At 37.5% G+C, this 21481-nt stretch overlaps 1 protein-coding gene across 1 annotated transcript; it reads right to left on the bottom strand.

Annotated features, from left to right (window-relative positions):
* Nucleotides 1–3312: 3312 nt before the first annotated feature.
* Nucleotides 3313–20966, bottom strand: BRCA1 (breast cancer 1, early onset). The gene is made up of 19 exons (XM_009994124.1): nucleotides 20887–20966; nucleotides 19657–19710; nucleotides 19247–19327; nucleotides 18661–18749; nucleotides 17607–17752; nucleotides 16848–16950; nucleotides 15883–15928; nucleotides 15304–15431; nucleotides 11460–14798; nucleotides 10691–10776; nucleotides 9587–10045; nucleotides 8845–8932; nucleotides 7801–7878; nucleotides 7329–7369; nucleotides 6770–6853; nucleotides 6322–6376; nucleotides 5042–5115; nucleotides 4473–4533; nucleotides 3313–3416 (listed from the first exon to the last, which is right to left on the bottom strand). Exons 1-19 carry the CDS (start codon nucleotides 20964–20966, stop codon nucleotides 3313–3315), a joined length of 5196 nt encoding a protein of 1731 aa, XP_009992426.1.
* Between the last annotated feature and the right edge of the window lie 515 nt (nucleotides 20967–21481).

Here is a 21481-nt window from a genome sequence, read left to right as displayed (position 1 = left end):
GCTGCCTAGCAGCAAAACGTAAAGGACAGTCTGAATTAGTAACAGGCTGCTTCCTCTCTGTTGGCCTCCACATAGCTGATAAAAATGCAAGACAAAGCTATACCTAATTAACATACATTAATTTTAACCAGGAATCCATTCCCATGTATTAAAAAATAAGCCCTGGAGAGTTTCTGCCACCTACCTTCCCCCCCCCAGCTTGTTAACAGTTTCTGCGGTGAGATAAGGCAGCCTCACAGAAATACCAACTCATTTGTGCTGGTGAACAGATCCCCAGAATACCTCTGCAGGGCCTGAGGCTTTGGGCTGTGCCTGACCTCAGGGGCAATAGTAGACGAGATCCAGGCTACATTTTTTTAATGAACATGTCTGGTGCTATAGCTGTGATTCCTACACAACATAGCCAAAATCTTGCTGAAGAACAGTAGAAACCGTGCATGGCATAACAGACATCAGGCTGCAACAATGCTAGTGTAGGGGCTTCTAGACGAAGCCAGCCTCTTACTGCTCCAGGCAAAGTTAGCTCTCATTTGCATTACTAGTTAGCATTTAAATGAGAATACAGGAAGGAAAGAATTCAGTTGCCTCACTCTCTCACTGTAGTATTGAAAACTTTACTGTACAGTAAAGCATTACTCTGATGCCCTGGGTCCTACTAGAGAAGGCATGGCCTAAAAAATGACTGACTTTCTGTCAAGAAAGCACTGACCAGAAAAACTCGGTCAGAGCTGTGTCCAACAGATCCTTTCTGCAGCTGGGGGGGTATAGACACTTAACAGCAGAGCTCAGGTTTCTTGGAAGTTGACCCTGATGCAGCTGCATCGAGAAAAGCACCTGTAGAGTTAAAAAAGCAGAGCAGTTTTAATCACAAATCTGGTGGCAAAGCCTCAGGCAAACCCATGCAAGCACCAGCCTCTCCTTTGTTTCTTCCCTCACTCTAGTAAACAACATAAAAGGCACATGCTGCTTACTAGGACACTTTGTGTGCAGCCTCTAACTTGGTGTCTAGTTCTTTAATGAGGTTTGATTCTGCTACCTTTTCCCCTCAGCTAATTACTGAAAAAGGCAGTGTGGTCTAGCCATGTCTCAAACATGCATTCACCTCAGAGGCTTCCTACCCTGGGAAGTGTCATAAAGCAAGGTGCTCTTGCATATGAGCAGACAGGGAGGACATGCAACTTCATCCTCATGTATAAAATGGCATTTCCAGCCCATAGTGCAGCTGTGAAGCTCCAAGTGCTGGGGCTTTATTACTGCAGTTGGAAGTCAAACTAAGGAACCACAGAGATCACACAAAATCACTACAGTTGGAAAAGACCTCTCAGATCACTGAGTCCAACTGTCCACCCAGGGGGAAAAAAACAGAACAAAACCATCACCAAAAAAACTCAAACACCACCACACCACCCACCATGCCCACAAGCATATGTCCTGAAGTGCCCCGAAGAGAAGTCAAATCCATACCATGATAGATGCCATATCAGCTCCCATTAAACTGTATCCTTATCTGGAAGCACACCCTTCCTTTACCTAGCTCTCGGTTTATTCAAATCTTAAATGAGATGCCTATTACTATAAAAATTCATAGATGAAACAGAGTTTCCACAGATCTAGTCACCTCCAAGGAAGAAGGTCAATATCACAGGTATCATTCCTACAATTACCTAGCAGGAGCTAATACCTTATCTGCTAGAAAAGACAACTTCCATATGCAGATCTGAGGGACAATTTCACAACAGCAGACACAAAACAGTCTTGCTTGGCCTTTTGTTTGCATCTAACAGGCAGCATTTAATTGCCCCCTCCCCTCCAGCTATCTTTTGAAACCTAGATTATAAAAAAACCCCAAAAACCACCAATGTGGGATTTAGAGATAGGAGGAGCATCAGTCTGAAGGTGAGGCTGTGTTGAACAGCCTCAGCAGTTGTGAAACATTGTCACATAGAAGAGAACAGTAACGTATGTCAACCAAGAAAATGCTTCCAGCACTCGCACCACCAGCAGTGGTGCGTAGCTAAGACTACATTCCCCTCAACCTGGCAACTGCAAGACACTTGATAACACATTTGCTTCTAAGGTTGATGAAAACTACAATTCTGATTCCAGCTATGCAATTCTATTCTACATTTTTTACCTCCTCCATTAAGTCCACCCTTCCAGGAGGCTGGACATAAGATACTTTTTCATATAAGCCTCAATGAGGAGACTGAGTGATTAATTCACGTAAGAGCAACTGAACAGTTAAGTAAAACACTTGCCTAAGTAATTTTATTTCCTTTGAGCATTCCAGTATTTATAAACATTCTTGTATTTCTTTCAAAGACAACTTAGCAGCATCTGAGCACCAAACAATTCTATGAACTTAGCTACAATTTTATTTTTTTTAAACAACCTTATGAAAACAGGTTCTCTTTCTGCTCTGAAAGTACAGAAATATTTATGAAGTTGAATTCCTTGGCAACAGAAATATGCAACATAAATTGCTTTTTATGAAAGAAAATATTTTATTTGCAGTCTCAGTCTGCAGATAGAGACTATTAGAAGCAGATTCTTACAGGGCTTATTAGAGGTCACTGGGCTACTAAAGTGCATCTGTTTATTATCTTTTCATAGGTGCCACATACACTTCTCAGAAATAAGATTGACACATTGCTGGTATAGGCTTGAAGTTTCAAGGACTGCTTTATGTTGGGAATCAAGTGTTGGCTTTCCAAGGGCTGTATTTGCAGATGATTTTTCTGGTTAGGGCAAGTTGGTATTTTTATATACAATAGGAAAGCCATTTGTATAGTTCTCAAAACTGTAATCCATGGCCTAAGTTTAGTAATCACAAAATAATATTCCAATGTCTTGCTATGTAAACCCTTATTAGGTTATGTATTTATGCAAAATGAAAACATGGAGGTTACTCAGGGGTGCAAGTATGTTTTAATTCAAGTCCTGAGCCCAATATTACTCTTTTAAATTACTGTCTCCAAAATGTCCAGAAACCAGCTGCAATGGTTAATACATCATCACTCTGAGGAGGCAGTGTTGTTTTCTAAATTTCAAAATTTGTTTTACATTAAAATAACTATTTTGAAATTAGAAATGTTGTTTTTTAAAGAACAGTGAGTAATTCTATCTTTATATGGTAATGTTTACATAGCTTTATTGTTAATAAACATGTAGTTATTTTAGTCTGAACAAGAACACTACATGCACATAATCTCTGCATAAGTGACTTAAAAATTCTCAGTTCTTAAAATAATTACCAAGATATCAGCACTGATGAGAATTTCTGAGCAACTGAAAAAGAACTGCAGACCGCCCTTAGGACACAAGGTAAGCATCCATCTCCTGGCACTCATAGCAAGCAACACTGTCTAATACCCACTCTCGAGTCACTACGGCAACATTGCTCTTTTGCTGGATTGCTGTAAGACAAAGACACAAATGATAAAACTGTTATAAATTAATCAAAGCAAGCTTAAGGTGAGTTTACTAGTGTCCTTTGCTTTATCTTTGGTATTTTAAAGGCTTTGATACAAATCCAGGAGTCTAAAACCAGTGATGTGGCGCTACTACTTTTAACAATACAGGTGATATTGCTGCTCACGGAAGAACAGCTGTTTGGCAGTCAGGCAGGAAGTTTTCAACACCACAGAATAAATACTAAAAACAGACTGCAGTCCTTGTTATCTTTTAATTTAGAACATTGGTGACAGAGCCTTGGTTCCTGTCTGCTCAGGCATACTGAATTTGTGACAAGCAATGAGTCTCATTAAGAGAGAAGCAACAGAAAATTACTGAAGTGCTCCCAGACTGTTCTCCACCATTTCAAAATCTTTATTTTTTCATGTTCTCAGTGCCACGGAAGCAGCTGTTGTTTTTACATCATTCTCTGGCTCCATTTTTTTGTTGAACTCCACTGCAGCCTAACTACCTCCCATTCATTCCTTAACTCCCACTATCCAATTTAAAAGGATGTCAGTCTGGAACACTTGCACCTTCAAAGACTCATGGTTTTTCTGGAGCATTTTGATCAACAACAAAAAAACCCAACCAAAAACAAAAGGCAAAGCTTTATCAGTTAATACTTTGTGGCTAGATATTTCCAGACCAAGAGAATCTTGTCCCACCTGAGGCTTCTTCCTAGATCTCACTAGTCCTCTAAGGGCACACTTCATCGCCTTTTAGAAACTATTTCCAATCAAAAAAATTTCTGTAACGCTGATGATATGCAGGACAACAGAGCTAAGAAAAGGATTTGGCTGCCAGACTACCTTTTAAGACTCTGTTGTTGATTCTTGAGATAATATACCTTGTTCTTCCAGATTTTTCTCCCAAGACATACCTACATCTCCAGATGCAGCAGGATCATGTTCCAGTTCCTCTACAAATTTCTCTAATATTAAACTATTAAAAGGACTGAAGTGATAAATAAACTCAATGTGTAACATAAAAGAGTCTATGACAGTGTGTTGTTTTACCTTTGTAATCCATGTTTCCCATCCAAGCATCTGGCTGCACAACCACAACAGCAGTAGAATTCTAGGATTTCAAGGTAAGAAAATAAAAATTCTACTATTATCTGTCTGTCATTAAATCACTCTCACACCTATCCACAGAGAGCAGTAAATGAGTTAACTCTGATTTAGTACATCACTTCAGAGAGAACTTTAAGAAGCGGTAGTAGAGGGAGAAAGATATTAGTTCAATATTTTTCAGTGATTTCTTTCCCAGAATGCTTTGAGTTAAGGCACTAAAGGCTTTTTGCACTGGAAAGGGAGACTGGGTGCTGATTTTGGGAGGAGCTGCCAGTCCTACACAGTACTCTGATCAGCTCTCCGCCACAGGTTAGCCTGTGCTCTGAGCAGACAGAGCCTAGACCATGAGAACTGCTGCCATGCAGGTTGGCATCATGACTATGCAGACAGCTCTTGCTATCACACCAGTATATAACAAGTGTCTGACAAGCCCCAGAAGGCTGTGTAATCTTTCAACAGGTTGTTTATTTCATAACTATAGACCATGCACCAAGTGTTTCATTAGCACTTACTTTTCTGTGTGTGAACAGATGAAGTTGCTTCACTACAGAGGCACCACAAAGCTCCACCATCCATTCTAGATGTTCTGAAGAAATCAGATAAACAGTCTATTACTCCAATGTTCTTTTATAACATTGAAACTGATACTCTTCCCTAAGCTCTCACGTGTTTCTTCCAAGATATAAACTATCATAATTTGAAAGAAATGTAAGCCTTAGTAGAGGATAAGTCCATTCACTTTCTGGCCTGCTGAGAATATCAACTCGCCTTTGTCCCTCACCCTCTAGTCAGGACTAAAGGAAACAAAAATCTGAGAAAGCAAAACACTGCATGCTCAAAACTTAACGCGAGTCAGTAATAATTTATTTCCTCTCATCCTAAGGACATAAGACATGAAATTAAAATTAAAAATCAGATGTTAGAACTGTGATTATCTCTCATTAACTAAAGTAGCAAAAGTATTTAATCTCCACCAATTTGTTGAAATGATAGTGAAGATGATAAATAAGTCTCTCAAGTATAACAGTCATAATTGATGATCACTGCAGCAGGTGAAAGCACTGCATCCTCTGTAGTAATTATTGTAAATATCAAGAGAGGAAAGGATATGTCATCCAGTAAAAAATAAAGTTATATTGGAAAAATTGGAAAGTACATGCTGAATAAGCCACAAAAAGGAGAAATGTCCAAGTATTTTAAGTAGAAAATTGATAGCTTAAATTTTCAAAACATGTACTATACTTCATTCAATCTTTAACTAATAAAAAGAAGCTATCCTATCCAGCTTTGTCTTTGTATATAAACTTCTGTCTTTGTTGTATTTCACTTTTAACATATGCTGCTAGGAGAGATGATTATGCTGAGGAAGTGTCAACTGCTAGTACGCAGCTCCTAAGTGCCAGTTTTCTAAGACAGAAAGAAAAAATGCCCAAATACAAGAGTTTAATAGCATTTAAAGCAATTACCAGACAGCATTTTAATACTTTTCCTTCATTGTTAGAGAATCAGTGATAAACTAGATAAAAGGTCTGGTCTGAAATAAAGCAAAATTTCCAGAAAGGTTGTCTGAGGACAACCTATTAGAAGAGAACACTGTTTCTATCCTGTCTGGAGATAGAACTGGATAAAGTTCTTTACCTACACTACACCTCATGTAGTTTTTTTTTAAGTTTCAGAGTAAAAGAGATACAGGAGTACCCAAGAAGAGGTCAAATGTAAAACTCGGTACACAATCTTGCTCCAAACTTTTTTTTATGCTAAGAATTAATTGAATTCCACTAAAATGACACACCTGTAGTCATATCAGTGAAAGGTCCATAGCAACAGATCTCAAACTCTTTAAAGATCTGAAAAATAAGGAACATGTTAACATAGTATGGCATCTTTAAAGGATAATACTTAATATGCTGGTTTCACTCACTTCTAGGACTGGTTATCAAGCTATCACTGCTTCACAAAGTATATCTGAAGTTTTTTGTAGCCTACAAGAGAGTATCACCAAACCCTCCAACCCTGTGCTATCCTATATCCATGTTACAAAAGGACAGCATTCATTCTAAGCATAGTGAGTCCTTTAGGCATACTTGCTCTGCTGCTTTCATACATAAAAATACTTAATTTGTACAACTCTGTACATACAGAACAGTAGGGAAATTACAAGAAGTTCCAGATACTCAGCTAGCACAGCCACATATCTCAAACAGACAAAACAGGACACAACATTCCTAGTGTGCTTATACCTTTCCAGTCCGAGATTCTCTAGCCCTCTTAGGACCTTGGTGGTTTCTCCCATTGATTACATCTCCTCTAACTTCAAAGTTCTCCTGGAACATAAACAAGCCATCAGAAGTTGAGAGACTGAGAATGCTTTCCTGATCAGCATTAGAACACAAAAAAGTGGTCAGAATTCAGAACATCTAAGACTGTAATTAACTTAATAGCACAAAAAAGTGGTCAGAATTCAGAACATCTACTATTAAGTTAATTACAGTCTTAAAGTCCAATTTGATAGAAATTAATTACCAGTACATAACCTCTAGATCTTCAACATCTATTTTATTTCTAGGTATTCACTTACTATATAGACTAATAGCAAATGAAGTGCTGCAGCTGATCATTTCATGCCTACATATGACTCAAGCTACTTCCCTGAAACGTCTCCAAAACTTGCACGCAGTCTAAACTGCTACAAAAGTATGAAGAAGAGATGCATATTTTCAGTTTACTAAAAAAATCCCACAACTCATTTTTGCATTATAATAGGAGACTCTTCTCCTTGCTTAAAGCAATATGACCTACCTCATCCAGTATCTTTTCTTCTTTAAAAGACTGGATTACCCCTAAATAAAGAGACAGGACAAGTCAATTTATCCAGCAAAATTGTTTTCCCACTGCAAACAGTTTGACTTAATTCCTCTATTAAATTGAAGGTATTTGTACTGAATACAGTTATGATGCCCAAAAGAAATAATTTGTTTACCTTTTACAATTATTACGAATTTCACACTAAAGGATGCCATGCATCTCAGATTTAACTTAAGGGGGAGGAAAGGCTTTTTTCAGGGTGTGGAGCAATCCAATGTGGTTTCCAATTTGAAAGCAGAAAAAGTATTCAGAAGAGAAAGAAGCTTGATGTTGCTGTTTGTCTGAGGACTATGTCTTATTTATGTTAAGGTATTAAGAAGAAACTGCAAAACATTAGACGCCAAAACAGAGTACATTTGTGGTAGAAGGGCAGACACCATTTAGCTCCAAAACCAGCTATACTTACACTGATAACTAACTACCCATTTTCTTCCTGCAATACCCAGAAAGTACTTCAGTGTCCGCTCACACACCAGCTCCTTATCTGCACAACAAACAAGAACAAGATCTTTCAGTTTTGCCATTAGTGAAAAAAACAGCTCAGGTTATTTGCACCTAAAAAGATAGAAGGCAAGGTAAAGATAAGAAGCAAAATGCAAGCACGGTATATAGCACACCCACCACCAGATTTGGCTCAAAATATTTTGCTTTTTCAGGAAATGTTGGTTAACGGCTAGGTACTAGGTTAACCAGAGAACTTCAATATAATCTATGCCTACACACAGCAACTTAATTTTACTGGTGAATTTAATGCTTTTCTTAAGTAAATATAATGTTGTTTCAGAATACATTTGTCAAATTTGAACCTGTAGTATTGTACTAAAGTTTCTATAAAGTTCCTTCAAGCTTTAGTAATGTGTTTCTTGAGCTCTACCAAACAGCAGAAACTAAATTTAAGCACCTTCATTAAGGATGCAAATAATAGTTTTGATTAAATGGAAATGCTGCTTTGCTCCTATGGAAGCAGGGCCTCACAATCAACTACCATACAGTTAACACCCACTTCTAGTCTTCTATTAAACAAAAGTTTCAGAACTTTAGAATGAAAAAGCATTTATAATCCCCTCCAAGGGGATTATATTTTATTTCCAGATTCTCTGTATCCCATTTCTATAGGAATTATCTTGCTTTCGTTTTGGTTGGTTCTGAACTATTTCATGTGAACGTGCTGTAAACACCTGAAAATTGTAACCAAAAAGCTGGAAAAAAAAAAGTAACATTAACTTCAAATCACACAGGAAAGCAAAACATACCCTCACTCCAATTTTGCAAAATAGAACAAGAAAGATTCCCGAGTTTAAACAAAAAATGATAGAGGAGAAAGCAATTAATATCTTCTCCTCAAACTTAAATTTATTGCTGAACTGTCTTGCTTATTGGTTAGCATCCAGTTAGAATTCTATGTGATGTGTAAATATAGGATTTGTTTGCATAAATACAACAAACCAACCTGTTTTCATTATGACATGGGTTGTTCCTTCAGAAAAGTGATTAGATAAAGTACTCTGAGTTTTTCTTGCAAACTTCTGGACCACCAACTGAAAAGTAGTAAACAAATTTCATAGCTAGTGAAACAGACTAAAAAAACAACAGTTCCAGTTTATAGAAGTGTAACATATTAAGATGGTTACTTTAAAGTCATGGTTTTATTTGTGTTGGCACACAGAATGTACATTTACTTAAAAGTCAGTAATTTTAGCACCATTCAATGGGCTAAAGTAAAGGAGACCTCTTGGTCAGTAGTTTATAAACCAAAAGCCATATCCTCCTGGAAATGCATTGTACAAACAGATTTATTAGCAAATCAGAATTTATTCAACTACACAAGTCCTCACTATGGTTCAGAATTTGAGTAAAGCAGTAGCACCTGAGAACATTAAGGGCACTAAAAAGTAACCAGCCCTCTCTCCTCCAAGCCCCAACGCTTTCTAGAAATCAAGTCTTGTTCTGGAATAATGTGTTTTTACCCTAGACAGCAGTAATATTACAAGTTCAAATTCACCAAGTTTAGTAGTGTCATTTACAGGCAGCATTCTTCATATTTTTAGGAGCAAAAAAGTTTGACCTTAAGTCGCTGTATTACTGATCTGCAATTCCTGTAAGATTAGTTTCCATTATACCTGTGTCCGGGACTATGGTGGTAAACAAGAACTGTTAACAAGTGATCTCTAAAACTTACAAAATCCACTTACATGTTCACTTTGATTCAGACCTGATACCACAATCGACATTTCTTTCCTGTTAGTCACAACAGGACTTGCATTGTTTTCTTTCCCAGCTGCATCGGGCAGAACAGCTACAGCAAAACGTACATTTCTCTTCAGTTTACGTTCTTGAGTGCAGCTTTTATTAGCATTCTGAGCTACAACAGAACTATCTGTTGCTTCTGCAGTCTGAAGGTTAAGGAGCCTTACAGAGGAAGAAGAATTATTTGGACTCTCAGCCACATTTCCAGAGAGATTTGATAAGACAGACGGACTGTTTAGCCTGGTCCCAGATTTCTGCTCAGTATTTTCTGAATGAAATGGGAAATTACTCCTTGAAACAATTTCCTCCTTCTTGTCATGACTTCCGTGCTGCTTTAGAACTGCTTCAAGTACAGCCATTTCTTGCTGAAGTTTTTTTAGGTTATTTTGCATAGCATTCTTCTGCTGCAAAGGATACACATTTGTGCCAGTATCAGCAAACTAAGTTTTAAACAGCAAGATTAATTTATTTAACAAACACTTGAAAATGAGAAACAGCAGAATTATTTAAAATTAGTTTTTACTATGTCTTCAAAAGGTGACTGTGGTGCTTATGCTGTGACAAATACTGCAAAAACCCTACGCTAGTTTCCATAGCACTGAATACAATGTTTGTAGCTCTAGCACTGGCACCGTGTGGATCTTCCTTGTTGCTGAATCAATAAAAATGCCCAGACAAAAACTCCCAGCAGAAAACAAACCAAGAAATTTCCCACCAATCCATACTGCCACTATTCCATTCAGCCCAGGTTGGTTAAGTGTGGAGATTAGTATTAATTAGCATCTCCCACAATTAAGCACTGTAATCAATACCACATAACAAGTTATGGCCATTAGAATGTAATGTTACCATGGCAGACAAAGTTGGACAAACAATGGCACAGAAACAGTTCTACAATTCTTCATTAATTATGCTCTTGTAAGTAATCTAGTGACACAAGGAATTATGATGAAAGCAGTTTCCCACTACACTGATTTCACAGCTTTCATATAGTTGCTTATATTCTAGAATCAAAATAGTTTTAGAATTTAGTGCATAAGCTTAGTTACCTGTGTAGTAAGGATTTCACCCTGAGAGAAGGGTTCGCAAGAACCTTCCACATTACTTGTTTCACTGTCATATCCAGAAGCTTCACCTTAAAGAAAGTGGAAGAAAATCTGAGTTAGTTGGAAGAAAAAAAACAAACAACCAAAGAACGAACATCAATCATAATCTCTTACCACATAGATCTTTTAGCCAACTGTTAACTATAAAGATAAAATGACAACTTTTGAGAACACTTCAGTTAGAAGGGCATACCAACTTCAGGTGAACAGTTGGAAAAAAACTGTATCAGACAGACATATGGCAACGTAAATAGAACTCAGTGTTTCAATAGTAATGAGACTCCTAAATATTTATGAAAGCTATAAAAAGGTCAAGATAAGATCACTACAGAATTCTGGAGCCAGTTTCAACACACATTTCATCCAGGGAAACAGCTTAAGTAGACTTTTTGAAATTTTGTTGTTAGATGCAAATATCTCTTTGCAGTAAGAAAGCCTGCATTTAACTAAAAAATTAATGCCTATCAGACAGACTCACTCTGGCCTCTAGTGCCCAGTCGCTTAATTTTTGCTCTGAACAAAGGATATCAGGAAAGCTTAATTTTCAGGAAATAAATGACTGAGGGTCTTTTGATTGTTTAGGGATGACACTCTCCTCTAAAAGAGTAAGCACCCCATAAATACAGAACAAATTTCCATGCAAACACTGAAAACCTAGATGCAATGACATTACTAACACAGTTGCAGAGATATAAAAGGTCTTGGTTTGTACCTAGTTTTACTCCCATGTTTGGATCTTCTTGGCATTCATCTTTAAAGCTAGTTTTGCTTCTCTTCAGTGGTCCATTACAACTCTGAAAAATGTCTTTACCGTCATTCTCGTTGCTCACTTGTTTGGATGTATGAACTTGTATTAAAGGTTTCTTCAGCTCTAGTGCTCCATCACCCGATTCTTCGGACACGTTGGACTGTGAAGAAAATAAATTGACAGAGCATTCTGACTCCTGGCTTGGTGAAACACAGCCATTGCTTAGGGCAGCTTCAGGCATTTTCTGCATGTCATTGTGATAATGCCTTCCATTGTAAGGCAATGTGATGGGACTTACTGAAGACTCTACCACAGATGTCACTTGTTTATTGATCTGCAAAGGTGTGCTTACTGATTTGCCAAATATTAATGTCTGAAAACATGGTAAATCTTCATCCTCACTAGACTCTTCATCTGAAGACTGCAGTTTCTGTGCCTTTCTTCGAGATCTTCGGATACCCTGAGATCTTGGCTTAGAACTAACTTTTCTATTGTGTAGTTCTTTTATCAGGGCTTTGTCACTTTTTTTTACAAACACAGCAGATCTCTCTCTCCTATCAGTTTCAGAAATGTTGGTGTTCTCTTCAGTATCATCATCAGAGCACAGTAACCCATCAGGAGTTTCAGACAAACCGGTACAACCACTACTCACTTTAGGTTCTTCTAGAGTCTCTGTAACTAAACACTCAGGCATCCCTGTGCTAGCAGTTTGGGTTTCTTGTTCTTCATTCCCCTTTACTTGCTGACTTTCTCTTTTGCTACTTTTCCCAATGACTTCACAACTGAATTCAGGAGGCTTTTGCCTACCAGTTGCTCTCATAAATCTGGACTGAAAATGTAGTATTGGTCTTTTGCTGTCAACAACTTCGGCCTTTCCTGCCCGACTGTTTTCTGAACTGAGGCATATTTCATTAACTGTGTTTAAATCAGTTATTTTGAAAATGTGCTCTTCTGTATCACTCTGATCACTTTGCCTTCTATTACTTTTGATTGGACTCTGTCTCAACTCGCTTTCTACCCCTATGTTAATTGACATTGTCTCTCCATTTCCCTGCTCTCCTTTTTGTGATCTGGTTTTGTCTTCAGTCCTAGCAGCACCCATTCTTATTGGTGTCAGGTTCCCTTGATTTGCAACCTGTGAAACATCTTCTTGGTGTTCCCCTGTGTGCATATATTCAGTGGTGCTGACAAAGCAAGTCACAGGATTGATACAAGCAGTTTCATGTGTCTTAAGCTTCTCTTTCTCACAAATCCTCCCAAAGCTTTCAGCAGTTGCTTTCTCTTCTTGCAAGTTTTCTGCTATTAAGTGTTTGCTATGCTTATTTTCTTCCTTATCAACACATGATACCTTTACAGCTTCAGAAGCAGCATCTTGTACTGTATGCTCCTTCATGGGAGTAGGATAAAGACTAAATGATTGGCGTTTTGAATGCCTAAATACATTTCGCAGATACTGTGTATCTAACTCACTGTCTTCAGCTTCTTTGGTCAACTCTGACACTTTTTTAGTCACTGGCACCTTTTCAGTTCTTAAGTTTTCTGGAATATTTTTTATATTGTTTCCACTACCCTGGGGAAAAGCAATACACGATTCAGTCATTTCTTCAGTCAGCTGGGAAGCAGTTTGCTTAACGGGTATTGAAGGAGACTGTAGAAGGAAAGGATTACCAAGTATTGCATCTTCTTGAGAACCTGTATCAGGTACAAAGGAACTACAATTGGAATGCTGACATGAAGATGTAGGATTGAAGAGACTTTTTTCAGTCTCTGCTGCATCAGATGAATTATTTATGCTAATTGGTATTTTGTTTGCTTCCAGATCACCTCCCTTCAGATCAGCCAGTGGCTTGTCACTCAACATACTCTGGGGGTCACACAGGTCCTTGCATTCAGAAGCGTGAACTAACACATTCCTTTGAATTCCATGATCACTGTCATACTTTCTGGCTCCCTTAATTACTACATCTTTTCTTGTTTCTTTTGTCATTTCTTCAGAAAGTAGCTGAAGCCTCCTGCTGCGCCTGACTTTTCTTTGCTCAGACTGACCTTTCCTTGGTTCTTCACTGCTTGGATAGCTGTCGATCTGTGGCTCAGCTGGATCAGGGGAAACAGAGTTTATATCCACTACTAACTCTAGAGCACACACAGTTCTAGTAGAACGCCTGCATCTTTTTGCTGCAGAACCTTTTTTCGTGCTTTTCTGATCACAGCTGTTCAGTTGTAGCTCCTCATCATGGAGCTCACTGGTCACCTTTTCAGTAGCTTCATTCCATATGAAACCTTCTCCTTCTTTAAGTTCTGCTAGTTTATCTTCCTCTCTGTTCTCAGGGAGGTCACTCTCATTAATAGCAGAACTTTCATCACATCTTTTCTTTTCAGTTGCTCCAAGGTACCAGTTAACACTCTGAGGGCACCCATCTGCCTCTTCTATATATTTTTGCTTGATTACATCCTTAGGTTGCAGGACAGAGGCAATTTTCCCTTCTCCTTTTATTCTGTCTTTGCTGGAACTATTCAAGCACTTCTCATTAGCAGTTTCATCTGCTTTTTTGGTAGTAGGTAAAATGTCTCTCAACATAACTGGATGATTTGACTTCCTCTCTCTCTTGTATGTTTTCCCAAATATTTTGTCTTTGATGCTATCCACTTTTTCTTTTGACCATCTCTTATTTTCTTCCATCACTGCAATTTTCATGGAATCTACCATAGGGTCAGTCTTTTCTGAAACACAGGAATCTTCATCTGATGAACATGTATCTCTTCCACCTGAAACATTAGTTGCTCCAGCAGAATCATTCTGGGAAGAATTGGAAGACAGAATCTCGTTGCTTTTTGAGAACCATTCATTGACTTTCTGAATGCTTCGCTTCAGTCTCTTCCTCGAGACTTGATTTGGGGTAGCACAGTGAAGTTTCTCTGGCTGAAGTAGTTTCTCAAGAGGAAGTTCTTTTTTGTGGGAAGAATCATTTTCAGGTTCATACATTTCCACAGCTTCCACACTTTGTACAGCAATACCTATTTCCTTGCTTTTATCTAGCCTGCTCTCTGAGTTACCTTTTAAGTCAAACTCTTTGCTTTTACTACTACATTGGGTTTGCTCTGCTTCCATTTCTTCTGCATCCCCATTCATGAAGGGACTGTCATTATCTATTCTGTTGCACTCCTCTGCAAGTAGGTCTATGGCAAGAAAATTTAAAGGACAACTCTTGTATCCCATCATATTCACAGGGTCAGGTTTGGCACACTCAGTGATGCTTGGAGTGCTTTTCTTGTTCAAGCCTTCCTTTGAGGAATCACTTTCACCTGAAGATTTATAGGTATTAAAAATTATTAAGGCCTATTTTATACACACACAAGAACAACTACAAAATTAATAGCTACTTTGTTTTAAAACAACTGTTCTTCTTTCCCCCCAAAACAGAATATTACACAGCACAAATCTCCATCTAGAAAGAGGGAGAAAGATCACGTGACATATGACATATGTTCATCCAACCTCTTACATGAATTACCAGACAGTGCTCTCGACTTGTATTATAGAGGGATAATATGGCTTATGTAGAATATAATGTGTTTTGCATTTTGATCTAGTAATTTTTTTCCCTTCTGTTCCCATGCACAGAACATCCACATTTAAAGTATCTAGTCTACAGGCAGAGTTTTGTTTGCTACTGTCACTAGCTCTAGGTGTCAACAAAACAATATACAAGACTGCAAACATATCTATTTAAGGATGTGAAATCAAAATGTTAACTCGTGGTCTTTCTTTCAAGCTTAATAGTTTTTGCCACCAAAATAACAAACACACCTATGACGCTTGGTAGAACAATTTCTTTAGCACCCAGCTTGGCAGGCTGTATATCGCACTTCTCAGCACTCCTAAGCTCTTCCAGCTTTTCTTGAGATGAAACCTGAAATGCTTCTTTGTCTTCTAACCTGCTGGGAAGGGAAATCTACTTTCATTACAGAGAAAGCCACATTAGATTTAATAGAAAATGAAGCTTAATTTTGCCTTTTTGGTCTCTGAAATAGTTTTTGGAGAAGTCAGGCTGCATGACTGACAATTACCACAACTAGAACCCTTCAGAGTTTCATACCATTTCTTTAGAAGATCCCCCTCCACATTCCTGAATGTAATATATATTTTCTAAAGCATCGTACATGCTTCTCTTGTGAAGATCTAATGTCTGTGTAAGCAACAAAACATTGAGAAAACATTTTTAAAGAAAAAGACAGACTGAAGATAATCAGCCACCCATTTTACCCTGCTGCCTTTCAAGTTGAAAATTACTTGTTAGCTTGAAAAATTCCAAGCCTAAAACAAAGAAATGAGAATACAGAACTATTGTCTTTAAAAAGTATTAATTCCTTAATCATCTTAACTTACCCAGTAATGCTTGCCTGTTTAGAAAGATCTTCAGATGAATCAGAGCCTAAAAACAAACCAGCTGTTAGTCTGGTTGAAATGACTGAAAGATGACTTGCCAGATTCAGTGTTTATTATGACAGAAGCATGATCAGTTCTTTCTGAGGTAGACGCTTGTCAGGTAAAATCAGTTGTGCAGTGCTTTGCCTACTGACAATGATTGCTATATATAAACATCCACATGGCTCCAGAGTAAGGTTCTCCTTAAATCCAGTGGCTGGTAACAGAGAGCTTCTAAGTGTTAATTAGCTAAGAGTTAGTTTCTAATTTCTAAATTTATACATTAAACAGCTGCTAGTATTTAGAATTTTTAACCTGGAAGTCAGAGTAATATATTCAAATATCTGTCTCAGATCCTTTGAGTGATTCTGTCAGAAGCAATTATGAAAAAGAGGGGCAATGAACACTATCCCTTAACAGGAGCAATTCCTTCTTTGAAAGGACAGAGAGAAAATAAAATATGCACATCATCTCTCTTGTTTCTCGCAGCAGTCAGAACAAGACAAAAAGTTCTGAAAACTAGGAGACAGAGACCAAATACTCTTTTATCAATTAATTTCATTCTTGTATCTGGTTATTAACTACAGCCTCAAGCACTGATGACAAGGCTTAATGTTCTTTAGAAAACCATAGTAATTACTTACAACAACTAAAACTTTTTACACATCTGTAAGCATCTTGTCTTTGGATCTTGCACACTGAGCCTTAAAGGTTTATTACAGCAGTGTTATTTCCTACAATACAATACATTTTGTATCCTTTGATTTACCACATTTGAATTATCTGTCATTTGTCCCTTTGTTCTCATTTTGGGTGTTACAGAGAAATTAATGTTTATAAAAGACTTTGAACCTCAGCACCTTTTATTACTTTCCAAGCATTATGCATAAGCTCAACAACTAGTATGGGTCTACAACAGATCTTACCAAACTCTATGTAAGTCCCTTTTCCAGAGTTATATTTCTGTTCTCTTAGGAGACACTTTTTGATCCTGGTATCTGTAAGCTGCTTATCCACAGTGGCTTCGTGCTGACAGGAAAACAGAAAGGAACAGATAGTTATAACTATTTAAAAAAAATAGGTTGTAAACATTTAAACTACAGTGGGGGCTAACACATATGAACCAAGTATTTAAATGGGCAGCCTCTATACAAAAATCCAACACATGTAATTTACCATTCTGATACCAGTAATGGAATGCACTAATTGAAACAATTATCATGCATATAACGGCTCAAATAGCTAGCAGTTTTACAACATTCTACTCAGCATTAGGCAGATGAAACAAGAAGCAACATACCATGAATGAACTCATGCACAGAGCAATCACCCCAAGTTGGGTAATGTCTTAAGAATTCTTAAGACACATTCATAGTCTAACTACTAAAAAAGTAAAAAGCTTATTGATAGTTGGACAGCCTCATTGAACAAGCAGCACAAAAAAGCTTTCAATCCTATTTTCAGTATTTCCTTTAAATTCAGGTCACTTTATGCAGACAACTTTTTTAAGTAGGCTAGGAAGACAAAAACATTAAGATGTTCTGGTCTGGAATAATATTCAAGTCAAACAGCAAACTGAAAGCAACCCAAAATGTCCCATTCCATTAATTTATGTATATGCATGTATACACATGCCGAGTAAAACACTAAACAATCAACAAAAGTAAACTGGGGGGAAAAAATACCAAGGCGCAGTTTTCTTGTCCACTTTCTTTAGCACTTTTTTTCCTCTTTCTGAAGCCCTTACTTTGGATGACAGAACTTTCTTTACTGAGCAATTCAGCAGCAGTGGCTCCTGGGGATGCTTTAGGAAAGTGATGACAGTTTAAAACTGAAAAATGTTAACAGGAAAGAGAAGCAAAAGTATTTTCTTACGCTGAGCATGAAAACAGGCATTATATATAAATAAAATAGCTTTGTATAGACTCTATGCAACTAGTACATATACAGCTAAAATACAATTATCAAAGAAAGAAATCTGATTTAATTATTAGTCTGATTGTTCCTTATGAGTACTTTTCAAGTATTATGTAAAATCTTGATCCTGCCAACTAATTTTCCTTATATGCATAATCTAGCAAGAACAGGAGCCAATACTAGTGATTTTAGAATGACTGAACAAGTTGAAAAAAATTTGAAAAGAGTCTAGTTTTCATAGCATGATACAGTAAAAAATACCAAACAACCACAAACCAAAATCCACAAGCCACCACCCACCCTCAGCAACAATATCTTGTTTCCCAAAATACAAACAAGGATTTATCTGACTTGCCAAAACCCTTTGCAAGGTACTAAGTATTAGAAAGGATAAACTTAGATTCCAGAATGGAATACCTGAATGGCACAAGTTAACATACACCATTATAGCACTTGCTAATTCAGATGTTAAAACTTTCTAAGTAAAGTTGCAAATTAGGCATAACAAAGAGTGGAGCTTTGCTACACAGTTATAGATTAAACATTATTTGATTCAGCTGTATTTCACAAGCTGCAAATAAGACTGTCTGGAGTCCCCAAATGCACAGTAAAAACCATTAAGACTTATTCAAGAGGATACTGAAGGAAAACCTTGGGAACGTAAAAGAAACTTATGCTTCTACAGCCCAGTAAAAACTTCAGATAATTCTTCCTGCACTGCCCACTGCACAGTAAATGAGATGCCCTGCAAATGATCATGATAAAAATGTCAAAACTGTGTTAAAAAAAAAAAAGTGGAGGGTATACCTTCACAATACTTACACTTCACTCCAGTGTCAAGCTCAAATGCACAGATAATCTCCAACAATCCTTCAGTTAGTTGTTTAAATCTGGAATTTTCTTTCAGACTTCTGAAATAACATCACCACAACAACTTAGTTCTAGGACAAAAAACTATTATTAATTCTCTTAGAATTTAGGCTAAACAAACAAACAAAAAAACAAAACAGTAAAACTCCAAAGTGAAAGATAACACAATGAGAAATTATTGCCAAAGAATAACAACAAAATTTCCCCCCCCCCCAATTAATACAGGAATTAAAACTATCACCAAAAGAAAATTTCGTATTTTCCTAACAGGTTTAGCACAGAGAAACTAGTTGTTATGACTGAACAATAACACAGTCTATTTTTGATAGCACAAACACCTGCTTCTTCACCTGTGATCACCTGAAAAAAAATTACATTGAAGCAGAGCACTAAGGAACTACTCCTTTAGAAACTGAGTTCACTTAATAACCACCTTTTCTTGTTTATTTCAGTCTTCTAAAACATTTTAAAGACAATTATTTACTTTTCTCTAGAGCTCAACCTATCATCCTCTAGTCCACTTGCAAAGATCCATTACCTCTTGGTAACTTCAGTTTTACACAGAGGACACTGTATCACACCTTTTTTCTTTTTGCTGAAGAGTTTGAACATGCAAAACCTAGGAAAAAAGAACAGTTATGTTGGTAACAAAAGGGAGGATTTTATTTTCTTTAAAGCTGATCCTAGGCATGCACGTCTTAGTAAAATCCTTCATTGTGAACTTGAATTTCTGTATTCTTGTTCTCGTGTTAGGATGAATTAATCAATTTCTTTGACACACTGGAGAAACTGCAGTTATTGCTTATTCAGAATTGATTTTCCCCCTAAAATAGCTAGATATTAAGTAATCAAAACACAGTATATATCATTAGCACTAAATCAAAGAAATTTACATAGAGAATAAGAACAGATTGACCAAGCATTGCAAGTACTAGTTTTCAAACCTACCTGCAGAATACGTGATCACATTTTGTAGAAACTGGCTCTTCTACCATATCCAAGCTACAAAAAAGAAAAATTAAGGAACACAAGAACACCAAAGTTACATATAAAATAGGAGCAAGAAAATAAGTTTCAGAAATAGAATTATTTTCTGAACCTAAAAACCCATTTCAGAATCAGGTACAGCAATAAATACTGTCATTATATGACATATACACATCTACCACCTCTTCACAACCTTGGTCTGCCTCTAGCAAATGGACATTTTCTGGAAATGCCAGTTGAGCAGGGCAGGAAAGTCAGTGTTAGAACACTAGTGACTCCTTTGTCAGCACCAACCTCTCACGACAGGAGTGAAGGACAGTGTAGTTCTGTCTAGTTCAGGAGCCCACTGGACTCTTACTGTGTCTGTATAAATCAAATGCACAGCTGCGTTAACACAAACATTTAAGTTATTCTTTTTTCCTGGTTTTCTATTTTAAAGCCATTTCTGTCAAGCACCATGTGAAAATTAACATTTAACTTGATACTAGGCATTTCAGAAAAGCTTGAATTCACTTGTTCAACTTTCTTTAAAATATAATCTGTCTCCAACACACACTAAAAAACAAACAAAAAAATACTGCTCTAATTGAAGAATACACTGGGTTACAAACCCTAGTTACATAAGAAAGGTTCTGTGCTCTCCAGACTATATATATGCTCACAGGGAAGCCTCCCCATGATTGTGGTCTCTCTACAACCAAGTAGTAGTATGTAGAACAGTTAACACAACTATTTCAATAAAACTGCTTCAACAACATAACTTGGACAATAACAGCCAAAAGAAATACAACACTACTATTGCAGAACAGTTTAACTTGTGCCTATAGCAAAATATAGCCTGAGAGCCAAAAGCAGTCTCAGTTACTTTTGCATGCATTATTCATTCCCCAATTGCAGTCATTCTTATTTTGGGATGTTTTAATATTTTAATTTGCCATACTAGAACAGACAAGACAGAGAACTAACACATTTAAGTTGTAAAAGAAAAAAAATAAATATATATATTAGAGGAAAACACAGACTCTGTCTTGTGCTTTCTCATTTGAGCCTTGCAAAACATCAACATACTTAGCCTTAAAACAATTATTTTTGCTTTCTGATAACCCACAGAACCGACAAACCACCTGAAGATAAATACAAAGATCTCTTTAACTATACTAATACAGAGTTCAAATGATTCATCTAGCATACCATATTGGGCACTCCAAGTTCTTCTGCATTGCTGAAAGCACATTTTGTACATCTCCAACAGCAACGGCTGAGAAGGCCATAATTCACATCCAAAAACAGTCTACAGAAAGAAAAAAGTCATTAGCTTTGTTTCTAATCTGTTGCATGCTGTGACCATAAATTCCTGTATGGCTTTTCAATAACGTGCTGAACAGCATCAAATACTTCGCTGCTGTTTCTTACGTGAGGCTTTACGGTACAGGTGGAGTTCTTGCTGTGAACGTTCACAATCACAACCTGTGAGGCCTCTTGTAGTCAAAGCGACAAACTGAGACTTTACAAACAGAAACTCAGCAAGGACGAACACAAGTTCAACTGAATAAAAGGAGCTTTCTAGAGGGAAAAGGACGCCAAGAAGACAGCAGATATAGGTGAGGAAAAAAGGACCACCTGACCGACCTTCGCGCGGCGGCAGCTCGGGAGCGGGGACGGGCCCTGTCAGCAGGCCAAGGCGAAGCGGCGCAGCGCCCAGTCCCCGCTCCGGCCGGCCCAGCGACTCGACCCTCCCGCAGGGAGCGCCGGCGGGGCGGGGAGCCCGGGGGGCCGGGGCGCTGCC

The sequence above is a fragment of the Chaetura pelagica genome, unplaced genomic scaffold (genome assembly GCF_000747805.2).
Source record: "Chaetura pelagica isolate M959 unplaced genomic scaffold, ChaPel_1.0 scaffold963, whole genome shotgun sequence".
Taxonomy (NCBI): domain Eukaryota; kingdom Metazoa; phylum Chordata; class Aves; order Apodiformes; family Apodidae; genus Chaetura; species Chaetura pelagica.
This window is presented reverse-complemented; position numbering and strand designations above follow the sequence as displayed.